Source organism: Micropterus dolomieu, linkage group LG02 (assembly GCF_021292245.1).
Source record: "Micropterus dolomieu isolate WLL.071019.BEF.003 ecotype Adirondacks linkage group LG02, ASM2129224v1, whole genome shotgun sequence".
Lineage (NCBI taxonomy): Eukaryota > Metazoa > Chordata > Actinopteri > Centrarchiformes > Centrarchidae > Micropterus > Micropterus dolomieu.
The window spans coordinates 22,192,216-22,205,786 of NC_060151.1; the positions used below are offsets into that span (position 1 = coordinate 22,192,216).

Sequence of the window (13,571 nt, forward strand, 5' to 3'; positions counted from 1 at the left end):
TTAAATTAAGTTTCTCAGGCTGAAACTCATCTTGCCTTTTGTCGAGTGTTTGTCATTTAATCTGAAAAATGTATTTTTGGATCGTTTGTTTATGTGCAATCTTACTGTCATTCACATATCATCTCACCCTCAGTCTTCTGGGAGACTTATGTCAACAAAACCAGAATTTAACACTGTACATTGTCTGGGATTTTGCTTTCTGTTGAGATCATTGCACATTTGTAACTGCTTCACATTAACATTAACAGCTTTCAGCCAGATGTGTTCTGCCTGATATGATCTAAATGTTGACTGGACGTTTTGTGGCAATTGGCAGGTTGAGCTAAAAATAATCAGATATACAGGGATTGAGGGATGCGTCTCCTCTGATGCAGTCACCCTGTTAGCTATAATAACTGCCAGTAGGAGGCGCTTATCTCACATTGTGCAGAAGCATCATTGGGGAACTGAATCACAGAAAACTGTGAATGTGTCCCCTCTTATCAAAACCCAAAGCGTGTGTCTTTTATGATTTAGCTGCACTGACATTACCACTTTATGGATGACGATGGAGTCCAGTGCGGCAGAGCTGAAAATATACTTTCAGAAAACATCATAAAAAGATGAAAAGCAAAGATATGACACAATTCATGCCATTTTCAGATCAGGTCTGCAATTTGTCATATAAACAAACTGAGCTGTGAGACACTTGGAGTGCTGCTCAGTAAATCACACTGACAATAATGATAGCTGTAGTATGTCTGAGTGGTTGTTTTACGGAGAGAAGCCCTGTTCTATTCACCCCTACTGACATGTTTATTTCCAAGGGGAAGAAAACGGATGAGATGCGTGAGGGAAATCTATATTATTAGAGCACAATTACAATAATCTGCAAGTCTGGGTGCATTTGTTGGGAGGAAGTGGAACCATATATAGTGTTGTTTGCAGTAACCATATATGTGTTAAAAAATTAGCCCGCAGACGCCAGCAGGATCTTCTTGTTTTTTGGTATGTGTTTAATTTTTTTACCATACTGTATGAATACAGGATTTATTTGGAAAAGCTCAGACTGACTTGAGTTTTATGTGAGAACCATTAATCTATAATTAAAAACAGCATCCAGAGTGATACTTATCTGTAAAATATATGCTATGTGACATGTGGCTCAGCAAGATAGTCAGAAACTTTTCTTGTCAGTCTTTTGGTGCACGATTGGCGCAACATCCCAACACCCCAACTTCTCTGTCTGTGATTTTTAGAGGCCCTGGCATTGGCAAAAATAACATTTAGGCAAGACACAGTGATGCTAATACATAAATAAAAGAAAAAAACAATAGATAAACCAATTTGTTTTCATTGCTATCTTCGTATGCGGATGAGCTGCAAACACAGGTCTTACAGAGCTGTGAAGAAGCAGTAAAACAGCTTCAGGCTGTTTCCTGAAGGGGGCGTACAGTTTGACAAACACTGGATTAGCCTCTGGCCAATGGTGATGCTCAGGAGATTATTCACACAGCCTCTAAAAAAAGCTCTCCACTCAATGCCACACTCACAGACTGTAAGTGAAAAACACTTGGTCTGGGGTTCAGCTGCCTGTTTCTTGCCATGACTGCGTTTTACCGGATACTTCTCCTGTTATCTGGTAAGTTGATTATTTCCTTTGTAGTGGAGCTCCAATTAGTGATAAAAAGCAGTAGAGTTAAGAAGTTTTTTAAGGACACAAAGGCAGTCCATGTAGATTCAGTGCCTTGAAGTGGAAATTAAGTCTGTTTACATATGCACAGTGATTCAGTGAAAGTGTTATTCTAAGAGGTCAAATGCAGACAAGCTAAACTGTTTTTGCACAACATTATCTACTGTCCCGTCATTTCAAGCCTGACCCTGATTCAGGTGTCCAGGCAGAGTGTAGCTTTCTGGTGTTCTGTTACTTAGGTTGAGTGGTAAGTAAGAAAGTAAGTAAGTAAGTAAACTTTATTTGTAGTGTAGTGCTTTAAAGAGGCACCAAGGGCCATACAAAAACATTAACGTACAAGAATAAAAACACAGAAGATAAAATACTCACGCACACCACGGGAAGAGGAAGTGAACTAACAGCACAGCATGTAATATAAATATATAATGATTGCACCAGATGTAATATGATATGTCACATTACCACGGCTCATGGTAAAAATGCCCAACAAATGCATAGTACATAATAAAATACACAAATAAATACAGAAGATGCAGACCTGGTGCATACAGGTTACCCAAACTCCCGTCTGAACAGATTTCTTTTAAAAGAATCTGCAGAACGTAAGAATGCTGGCAGTGCATTTCAAAGTCTGGATGCAACGGCCTCAAAAGCTCGTTCACTAAATGTCTATGTTATTTATCTAAAGGCAAGTGCGTGTTCAGATAGCAGGTTTTACTTGTTAGACTTAGTAGAGCGGCTGATGGGAGTAGTAGTTCAGCCACATACCTTCATAGAGGTCTGCTTTGTTAATTGTTTGTTTGAATATTATATTAGACTGAATTGCCTATCTAATAAAGGGCTAACCAAGTGTACACAGGCAAGACAATAATAATGCTGAAAAGAAAATAATTTTGTTAAGACTGTGTCAAAGACACCAGTGTTTCTATTACTGCGTCCACCCCTGAATACCATACTGCATCAAACCAAAACAGGAGGACTGAACCATACTAAACAGTGTGGATAGGTGTAAAGAAACTGAAACTTGTTGACAAAGAGAGAGATGACTTTGCTCGTCCTCTTTTGTTGTTTATATCTCTCTGCAGTGGCCGTGGCCTCTGTGGCGACACGCAGGTCCCAGCGGACAAAAAGAGGGTTACTCGAGTTGGCAGGAGCCATCAAATGCAGCACAGGGAGATCTGCCTTGGCTTACATGATGTACGGATGCTACTGTGGACTGGGTGGTCAGGGCTGGCCCAGAGACAGGGCAGACTGGTGAGGCACCAGCTTTAATTACGCTCTTCCCAAACCTGACTAAAGAAAATACAACATGGTCAAGTCTGGTTTTTTGTTGCCTTTTTCAGGAAAATTATGCCTGGATACCTGATGATAGAGTGTACCGAAGTGTAAACATTCACTTGACACTATATATGGCCCACCTATACATTATGTGATGCAAAAGATATAATTCACCATGCAAAGGCAATGTGGCAATGACAAAGGCACATTATTTCCTCCTCCTGGATACCTTTGGTTCTTCTTAGTCGTCCTACATCCTGCTCGTTTACACACAGTTTCCGTTTATGAATGAGTCGACTGAACCACAAATGCTGTGCGACAGGATGGAAGCGGGGAACGATGTCCAAATTCAGCATACTCACATGCTCCAGTGGGTACTTCCAGATAGGCCCCAAAAATTACACACCCAAATCCTAATTGCCGTCTCCTTCTTTTCCTTCTTCACCGCAAGACACCAAACCCCCTCAAAACAGTTAACTGCTAACTATCTGCTGTGAAAACCCGTGTGGTGATCCTGCCCCTGCCTTTCAAAATAGCTGTGGTGTGATTCAGACCACAGCGCTGTGACGTTCCACCAACTGCTTTCTTGACCCTGCCTTGTCAAGTCTAGAGTTCAGGCTCCAAAACAAAACATTTATCTTGTTGTTAATCTTTCTGTATGTAGGTGTTGTCACAGACATGATTGCTGTTATGGAGATGCAGAACGTCTTGGCTGCCAAACCAAAACAGCCCAGTATCAATGGAAGTGTGAGGACAAGGCATCTGAGTGTGGTATTGCATTTATATGAAACTTTTTTTCTTTGTTATTTAGAAAATAAGGTAGATGATGCTTTTTTTGTGGCAGCAAACGGTAACATGATGCCATAACACAATGGCATGAGTATGATCTAAAAGTGAGACACAGACCAGGCTGTGTGTGATGTACAAATATCCCTGGAGTTTATGAAAACAGTATGCAGGCAGCTAATTGTGGGGGAAAGACAAGATGTTTCTAATATAATATTTAATAGTATTTTAAGACCCCATGAACCACAGTAGATTGTGTACATACATAGCAATGGCCTAAATGAGGTTTACACATTTCAGTACCAATAAATAGTGGCTTGTTTCTTTTTTTCCAGCCACAGTGCAGGCATTCGAATCACAACAAATGTCACAATGTTAACGAGAAAACTGCTCAAAAAGTATTTTTAATGGAAATCCTCTTTTCAGCTTGTCACTGAAAAAAGACATGTATGTTCTTCATTGCAGATGATTTGAAGGACAAATGTGAAAAGCTGCTGTGCAAGTGTGACAGAGATGCTGCCAAATGTTTGAGAAAAGCACCTTTCATCCGGAAATATGCCTTATGGCCAGATTTTCTCTGTGGTGATGAACACCCTACTTGTAATATTTACTAACACAATAAATGCATTTGCATGTCCTATGTGCCTTTTGTAAATATAACATGTTACAGCAATAATGGGAATGGCATTGCTCTCAAGATCAGAAACTCTACATTTTTGCTTTACATTGTGTTATATTTTACTGTTCTCAATGTCACATCATTATCAGACTCTTTGTGAGAACACATAATGATCTGTGTGAGGAGTAAAACAGTGTTGTGATTTTACACATACCTTTATATGAAATTTGTTTTGCAGAAAATAAACTCTAAATTTTGGCATGAGCAGCCCATGAATGCCTGAGAAGTCCTCAGGATTACAGCAGCAGTCCACATAATGAAAAGGCAACTTGAGCAGTTGAAACTCAGTCAAGGCTCAGCCAGAAGGTCAAATGTTAATCAGTGAGTGGGAAGATCAGATAGCCGGTCCTCACAACAGTGCTGTTATTTGTTTTAAATACTGTGCAAGGCGTTGGCCTCTTTATAACTCTGAAGCTGACTCCCTGTGCCTTTGGAAAGTCTGTGACAACACTTTATTCCTTGGTTTTAAAAAAAAAAATTTGGAAGTGTAGTGCGCTAATGGGCAAACTGAGGTTTTCTTGCCTTTCTATTTTAGAGTCTGCTGCAAAGCAGGTTTCTTTCCTTTTTCTATGAAATATGTCAGCTGTGTTGTCAGTGCTATTTCAGGGACATGACAGCCAGCTGAGGCTTTGTTTAAAAAACTTAAATGTTGTGAAAAAAAAAGAAATGTGTGAAAACTCCATGTGGTCATTCTCTTTTAAGGTTTTGGCAGTATCACAATAGGATTACAGGTTGTTTCCCATGGAGTCGACAGAATAAGCTACAGTCACTAAATAGCTATTAAGTGATCTCATATACCCTTAATATTATGAAGTGCACGATCTCATTGGCTGTTCCACAGTTTGTTCTTTTCCTCAGAGTACTAAAGACAACAGAAGCATGTTACATCTACAAATTGTGTATAGTGGGATGCCTCCACAGAAACAAACTGTGTCATCAGAGCAGCAGGACGTCACCTGGTTTGTGATGTGTGAAGTCTAGATATTCTCCTGTAGATGGTGCCATGTTCACGAATAGTAAACTTGCACACTGACACTGCAGGAACCAAGCAAATTTTTGTTTTTTTAGATTTGTGTTAAAAAACAGGATTTTATGTATAAAGGTTTGTTTAAGCAAAGAGCCTGTTATTGACTGTGGGGTTTAATACATGCTGTGAATTACTCTATTTTGGTCCACCACAGTTGGTTTTGGGTTTGGCTTGGGAACCTCCTTCAAATCCAACTAGTGAAGTCCCACAGTCAAATCAAAACCTTTGTTTCCCATCAGACACCCACGAAACAGTATCACTACCACGGCTGTAATCACAGCAAACCCTCTAAGTTTTAGACAAGTTCAAGATCAAGATCTTTCATGCTCCAAAACATCGTCTACGAGTTTTGCTTTCTTTGTTGCATCGTTCATGAGTGTGGACTGAAATGGGAGACGATGCTGTGATACAGTGTCCAGTCCAGGGCTGGAAACAAGTATCTGGGTCATGGCCCACAAACACTTGCTTGATTGTGTCCAACCTTCCGCGGACTGAGCTCTGAAGTTATGGAAGTCATATGCTTCATTCAAAAGGGTGGTTCAAAGTCCCACTTTTCTATATGTGTATGTCGTTTTACGTATAATCTGTGCAAATAAAATAAACTTTTTATAGTACTGCAATTAAGGTTTTTCTGCACTTCAGTGATGACTTGACAAATTATATGTCATGTCAAGTGATATATGTAAACATCCTGTGCTATATAAGCATGAAGAGAAAAATGCACTTGCCTCATTTTTGTGGTGAAAATAACTTTTCTTAATAATTTTTCTTAGCTGTAATACAGAATGATTCAATACACCAGCTGTTTGAATGTACTGATGTTGTAACACAGGCTGTGCTTTCAAAGCATAAATCTTTAATTTAATGTCACAAAAGTGACATCTCCTACTTGGTTGCAAGTGTCTGAAGTAATTTGGAGAATTTTCAAAGGGGAACTTGATGAATGTCAAATCTCTAAATGTTTCTCTGCATCACACAAGGTTTGCATTTCATTTTTGCCCAGGCAGCTGTCTCGTGAAGCCCTGAGACCCTATGAAAGCAGCCTGGATCCTCGTTCTTTCTTTTCCAGTTCCACTTCCTTGTGAAGGTTTAGCGGTGGTTTTCTGGCAGCACACTCTTCTCTTCCATTCCTGCTGCCTTGAAGTGGCCTTTTAAGGTTTTCAGCTCTTGACTTGTTGATTATCTCTCACTTGTCCTATGTTCTTTTGCCAGTTGCTACCATCAAACCGTCTGACTCTTTTGTCGTTACCTTAAGCCCCTTGTCGGACTGGACTCTATCTGTCATTGCTGACTAGAGAGTTGTAAAAGTTCACAGCTCTACCTGGTCTTTTTAAATCTCAAAGGAGATGCATCCAGTGCAACGTGCCCCAGCTTTCATAAAAATCCTGGTTGGAAAAGACTCATCTGACCTCACATTAACATTTCTGGAGCAGCGTGGCGCTCTTGAGAAAATCCTGTGATTGAACAAACACCGGTTGCCTATCCTACACATGCATGACGGCGTGGTTGTCACAATGAATAAGCGCATTCTTTAATCCCTGCCGGGTGAGCTGACAGAACCTGTTCCACACTAATTGCGTTCTTTAATCAACTGTTTGGCTCCCCACCCGAGAGCCAGATGGCACACAATGAAGTCTTGGCTTAAACAGCTCAAAACATAAACAATAACAACCATGTGCAGAACAAAGTATTACCAGTGTCGGATCTGCGTGTCTTTTTGGACTGCTATGTTCAGGCATAGTGTGAATGGTTGGTCACAATACAGAGGATTTTCTTTTTATTTGTTTCAAAGGTTAGTACGGTCTCCAAGTCTGTTTGATCTATTTGAAGTGGAGTCTGGAGTTTGGTCTATACAAGTCAATACATCAGTATTATTATTTCAATTTTATAAGAATAATGATATAAATAAAATGTATAAATTACACCTCAAATGCAGTTGCAGCATGAATATGGGATTTTAGTGGGCGACAATCCTTTGCGTTTATTGTGTGAAAATCTCCATTGAGTTCAGAATGCTACAACCCACACAAACAGGGAAATCAATGTGTGTGGAGCCAACAGTAGATCTGGACCTGATGCCAATATACCTCATTTTACAGACTCTCTTCCTCCTGCTATTTACATCTCCTATGAGATTTTTTTTCTTGGAAGACTCTCTCTATTTGCAGGTGGCAGAGGAGAAATTTGAGGAGATTAAAATAAGAAATCAACAAAGAGAGCCGCGTGGTTCACTCACAAAGGCAGAAATAAATGGCTGCAGGCCTTGTAAATATATTTAAATGTACATATTTGTTTACAGGTATGATGTGAAAAAAAACCCAGTTTATGTGTGTTTATAACCAGAGTTTAATATGTGTGTAAATAATATTCAAAGTGATGATATATTGAGTTTTAGGAAGGGAAGGGCAACAAATCTGTAAACAACTCAGCAGCTCATTTATATGGTAATATAACTCTGTTTTGCATGTGTACATATTTAGACAAGTGCTAAGTTGGACTATGAGAGATGTGGGCATCATCTATAATTACCTAAGGATTCCACCAGGGGGCTGAATTTACAGTAATTCATAAATTGTTCAAAAAAAGAAGAAACCAGAAAATGGGGGCATGGAGACATAATGAGACATTTAGGAAGTATGGTCCAGCCGTGTCAAATACTTTGAGGATGAAGTTCCAACTTTTGCTTGTAGTGACCCAATCTGGCTAATTAACTCCAGCTTTTGAGGTATGTGTGTGTTTTGTGTGTGTGTGTGTGTGTTTTTAACTTAGGACAGCACATTTCCTGTTCATTGTGTTGTTTCCTAATTGGAAGGGCAGCTTTTATTATTCTTGTTTAACCAGCTTGTTTAACCAGCTTGGAGAGACTCAGTTAGGACACATGTTAAATGTTTCTGTCCAGGCCTGCGCCACACAGCCTCCATTGGTGCCACAAAAACACTGGGAAAAGGCACTACAATTTTGATCATGAAAACACAAGGAATGCAGACACGTATACTGTTGCTATATCTGGAATTTAAACAGCAGCCGTGAAAGGCAAAACTAATTAGAAGGATCCTGATAATTGCCTTCCTAATCTTGCTGAAGGAAATGTTATGTGGGACACTCATTTCCACAAGTGTGAGATTGTGCCACATGCTTACATAGGCGTATATACTTTTATGGTAAACATTCTTTAAAGATTGTTTACCATAAAAATTTAATTTAAACTGTCTCTAGATATGTTTGACCATCTGTATCTGAATAGTAATATCATCTAAAATTGACAGATTTGAAAACCATTTACTATCTTTTTTTCTTCTTTCACCATCATCAGTCATCTATCAAAAGCTTAATGGCAGTAAATCCTCCCAGGGAGGAAAAAAACAATTACAATGACTTTCATGGATTATGGTCTCAGTGTTATTATTAATGATGCTATTCACAAAAAAAATCTTATAGGTTACCATGGAAACAAGCTGCTGGCACTGCAGCATGAGTTTACTAATGTATGTCAATCTCAGTAGCCTTGACTGCATGATGAACATGAGCCATTTTTCAGTGCTCATGTTAAAAATGATCTTGGACTATCTCAACACAGATTCCCAATAAACAACCTGCCCAAAAGGAGCTTTGTAGATCAAACCTTGGTGCAATTAGTTTGTTTACATGGTTAAAGCTGCTCATAGTGTCATATATGATTATATGCTTTTGCACCATCATGCTGAATAAACTCCAGAACCAGCAATTTTGCCATCTGGATCTGATTTTCAAGGTACTGATTTATGTGCTAAATGCAGCATTTCTTCTCACAGTGATGGCAGCTGGATGTTGGACATTATCCACCAGTGATGCGCTGTGGATGTTGCTGACTAGGGCTTTTGTAAACCACTACAGCAGCTTCCAGTTGTTTCCTTCCTATCATCAGATTACAAAGGGTCACTTCAACAGATGGAACGTGATGATACGCTGCAGCATGCCATGAACTAGATATGAATCATTGATGCTGCTACACTAAGTGTTACCCAGGAAACTGTACTAGTCTGAGAACAGTATCAGCTTAATAGCTGCACGATTATAGTAACATTATCACATTGTGATGTGAAAACAATTTTAGAATTAAGAAAGAATATTATGAAAAACATTCAATTACATTTGATGAAATTCTGAAAAATGCACACACAAACTGCTGACTGATGCAGACTGGGCAAAAGTGAGGTTTACCTGCAATCTCCTGTTTTTGGTTCAAAACAAAACCCCTGTGTTTTGAGAAATACACTTTCATCATCTTCAGTTTAGAAGATCTCTGCAAGAGCAAGATCAATCTTTAAACATACTGTTGTACATCTGAAACACATACTGAAGGTCAGCTTTCTGTTTGAATGAAATCCCACTTGAATTAACCACTTTCTAGGCCCATTTACAAAACATCTGTGTAATGCTTAGTAACTTCTCATGCAAACGTTGCAGAAACTTTGATTGATAGCATATACTAAAAAGGACACATGTACTATTAAACATATAAATGTAAATGACTGAATGCATTAATCTCCGTGAAAATATAGGATAGTGAATGCACAATTTGGTTTTCAAAAAACTATAACACTAAATGACTTACCTAAATGTATATTATAAACTCTTCAAATGTTGCATTTTCTGGTTCCCAAACACCTTGTTTACAAGTGTACTAAATTTCACGTTGACTTGAAGTTAGAAAGCTGTTTGTCAGTGTTTTTTGGTGTGCCCATCTATCCAGAACCTGTGCTTTAGTTTTTAAACATATAATCCCTCAAGGCTAATGACAAACATAATTACATATACTAACAACCCTAAAATGAAGACATTTAGTTTAGAAAATAAAAGTGTGGCTATGCATGTATCCAAAAATCTAACCTCTCCAAACAACAATATGAATGAGCATTGTTCTTGTAGCATATGACTTTGTTTGTTCGGGTGACTTTACAACCATTTAAACCCACTGACATCATCTGCCTAGCATAGCTGAACATTAGCTCTCACTTTAGAAAAGAATAACAAACAATAAGTCACATTTTGTGTTTTATGACTGCACCGAGCCTTTCGGTGCATAAACATGATGCAGGCTCACCCTGAGTGCGGGAGGCCCATAGTGCCTCTCCTATTACTGTATTGAACATTAATAGTGATATGAATGTCTGAGTGACTACTGACTCCAAACAAGTGAGTAAAAATGCGCAGGCTACTTATCTAGAACTTCACCAGGGCAATCAAGTACAACATGAATTAAAAGAAACTGACTGAATGAAACAGTTAAGCAACGTTTAAAGATTATTTTGTGCCGAATGTCTCAAATCTAAGCAGAAATTCATAACGTGGCATAGTTGGCACATAGCCTACTGCTCTAGACAGAATTTTGCAGCAGACACAGCTGGTGCACGTTTCTAGGTTTTTTTCCAGGCTGAACTGGAGTTTCTGCACCAGACTAAGCAGGTGTGGGCTTGGCTGGTACTTACATGGGAAGACCTCTTGGGAAAACTAAGTGGTAGCTGGAATAGATCCAAGTGCAGTGTCATGGACGCTGTGCTGTAGGAGTTGCGGTCCTTCAACGTTAAACTGAGGTCCTGACTCACTGTGGTCATTGCACTTATCGCAAACAGTAAGGGGTTCCCTGCATGTTGTCCTGGCAAATTTTTGGCCACCCTATCATCCCCCATTGTAAATGGCTCTAAGTTTCTCTCCCTCTCCAACCCAAGCTGCTGTGTGATGAGCGCAAAATGGCTGCTGTGCATCATCCAGGTGGTACTGTGGAGTTCCATCCCTTGATACTGAGGCACTTTGAGTATTCATGTTAAAGTGCTTCCCCAGACTTCTTAAAGGACTTCCAGGAAACTTGAGAAGGCTGTTTGGATCATTTAAGACATTTAAGCAGTCCTTGAAGTCATTCCAGGATGCTCTAGAAGCTACTGGAACTCAATATTTTAGGGTTCCTATATGTAGAATGAATTCAGTGATGCCTTAGAAGGCTCCTGGTGTCTTTGAAGACAGTACAGCGGTGCTTGAATTAGTTCCAGGCTCTGTGTCTGGTTATCTTTAAGATATCTGGTTGTGACCTGCCACCTGAAGCCTCAAATTCAAAATCACCAGATTTGGAGATGGATGGTTTTGAACTGCAAATATGATTAAATATGTTGACAACTTTAAAGAAAAAACAAATATGAAACATTTAAATAAGAAAACAAATGCAACGGTTTGACTTCAGGTGTGATATTTTATTCTTTGTCATCTTTCCCTTTCCCAGTCATGATTTCTGAAAGTGATTCAGAAAAGATTTCAGTTAATATTCTCAATAAGTAGAGATCATTGTTGTTATCTCGTTGTTTTGTCCAACTATTTCTCGAGTCACAAATTAACTTTCTCTCTTTAGATTTCATAATTTTTCTGTTGATTTTCTTCTAAAATTACTTCAAAATGTTAGTATAGATAGGATTTACTAACACAGTGCTGTATATAAATGAATTATAACATTTCTATGTGTCATTTAAATCAATAATTATTATTTATGGCTGCAGAGCAGACAGCCTATATTGAGAGAGTAAGTCAAATAAAAAAAAACTAGAGATGCAGGGTGACAACCAGGTGGAGCTGAAGAATCCCTGAGGTTTAAACATCTTTAACTTAAGCTGTAACCCCCGCAGTAATTCTAACAAAAAAACATAAAATGTCAAACAAAAAAAATCTCAACATTTCTTCTGGCTGCCCCTAGTCTCACTGAACTAAAATTGTTCTCTGTTTCATCACAATTATTTAAGTTATTTGATAAAAGCCATACTGGCGACCTGTCCAGGGTGTACCCCGCCTTTTGCCCAATGTCAGCTGGGATAGGCTCCAGCCCCCCGCGACCCTGTACGAAGGATAAGCGGTTGACGATGGATGGATGAATGGATGGATGGATGGATGGATGGATGGATGGATAAAAGCCATTCTGACCTAATTTTATCAATTTTTTTTGTCAGTTAAAATAAGCTGTAATTTTTTTTATTGTGTTCAATTTTTATTGTGTTCATATATATATATATATATATATATATATATAAATGCCTTTTCCCTAAAAAATACATTTGATTAAATACAAATGAATTTGTCAACTGCTATTTATTTTATTTTATAATATGTTACCTAGGCATTGCCTTCTTAAAGATACAAAAAAAAATCAATAAAAGGTTCTTTAATGTGTCAGAAAATAGACATTAAGCTTAGGGGGTGCATCTTACCCCACTAGCTGGGGAAAATGCCTTTCTCCTAAAATTTACATTTGATTAAATTCAAATAAATTTCTCGACTGAAGGAAAATACTCCTAAGTCAAAATTGTGTTTGAAGTATCAAAGAGTTTTCTGTCAAAGAAAAAAAGTTAATATTTATATGTGACACGTGTTAAAGGTTTAACAGTGAAAATAGAAGTAGCCTTGGTCATGGTTTTAAATTGACTGATCGGGTGTTCAAAAGGCACGGACGGGGTTCGAACCCGCGATCTTCGGTTTACGAGACCGACGCCTTACCACTTGGCCACCGCGCCTGCGCTAAACCTCTTCATTCGATCCTTTTTTGTAGAGTAACTATTTATGTTGTCCGTGATTGAACAGATAGGAGGGTGCAGTAGGCCAACTATAATTGTCCTATTCTACCGAGGCACGACTTCCTCCTCATAACATACACCTGACGTCTCGTGAGCTGCTGAGACCATAAAAGAAGAGAGACTGAGACAAACCAACCTCCGCTATAAATGTATTGTTGTAATTCGGCCACAAGGGGAGGCTGTTATCTACCATGTGTGAACAACTTGTCTCTATATTGTGCAGATTTCAGCAAACAGGGGTCTCTGCACTCCCACTTCGTACGATAACAACAAGGTGAGAGCTCGGTCACTACAGTCTTTACTATTTTTTTTCGCTCAAGACTGATTAAATTGCTACAGTCTAATTTCTGTATATCTGGCGTCAGCGAAAGTGCACGAGCTGACATCAGACTTTCTGAAAACAAAACTGGTGATGCTTCTTACAGGCTGAAATGATTACACCCGCAATATCAACGTGTAGGATGGGATGAACATCATAACATACCATTGTGCACTTCTTAAAATCTTACATGTAGTGGGCATAATATAAAGTTTGTGAAA

General features: G+C 38.8%; 1 protein-coding gene and 1 non-coding gene across 2 annotated transcripts; one reads left to right on the forward strand and one right to left on the reverse strand.

Annotated features, from left to right (window-relative positions):
- Positions 1-1,535: 1,535 nt before the first annotated feature.
- On the forward strand, positions 1,536-4,350 carry pla2g10 (phospholipase A2 group X). Its single transcript, XM_046042689.1, has 4 exons — positions 1,536-1,621; positions 2,758-2,926; positions 3,615-3,721; positions 4,202-4,350. Exons 1-4 carry the CDS (start codon positions 1,585-1,587, stop codon positions 4,348-4,350), a joined length of 462 nt encoding a protein of 153 aa, XP_045898645.1. The 5' UTR covers positions 1,536-1,584.
- An 8,549-nt stretch (positions 4,351-12,899) lies between these two features.
- On the reverse strand, positions 12,900-12,971 carry trnat-cgu. The gene has a single exon. It is a non-coding gene; the product is annotated as a tRNA-Thr (tRNA).
- Between the last annotated feature and the right edge of the window lie 600 nt (positions 12,972-13,571).

What these genes read in the sequence shown, in the direction of transcription:
- pla2g10 (XM_046042689.1), top strand. Translation starts at nt 1,585, where the DNA reads ATGACTGCGTTTTACCGGATACTTCTCCTGTTATCTG. An exon ending in GATACTTCTCCTGTTATCTG is followed by an intron (nt 1,622 to 2,757) that starts GTAAGTTGATTA and finishes ATCTCTCTGCAG; the next exon opens with TGGCCGTGGCCTCTGTGGCG. An exon ending in CCCAGAGACAGGGCAGACTG is followed by an intron (nt 2,927 to 3,614) that starts GTGAGGCACCAG and finishes TTCTGTATGTAG; the next exon opens with GTGTTGTCACAGACATGATT.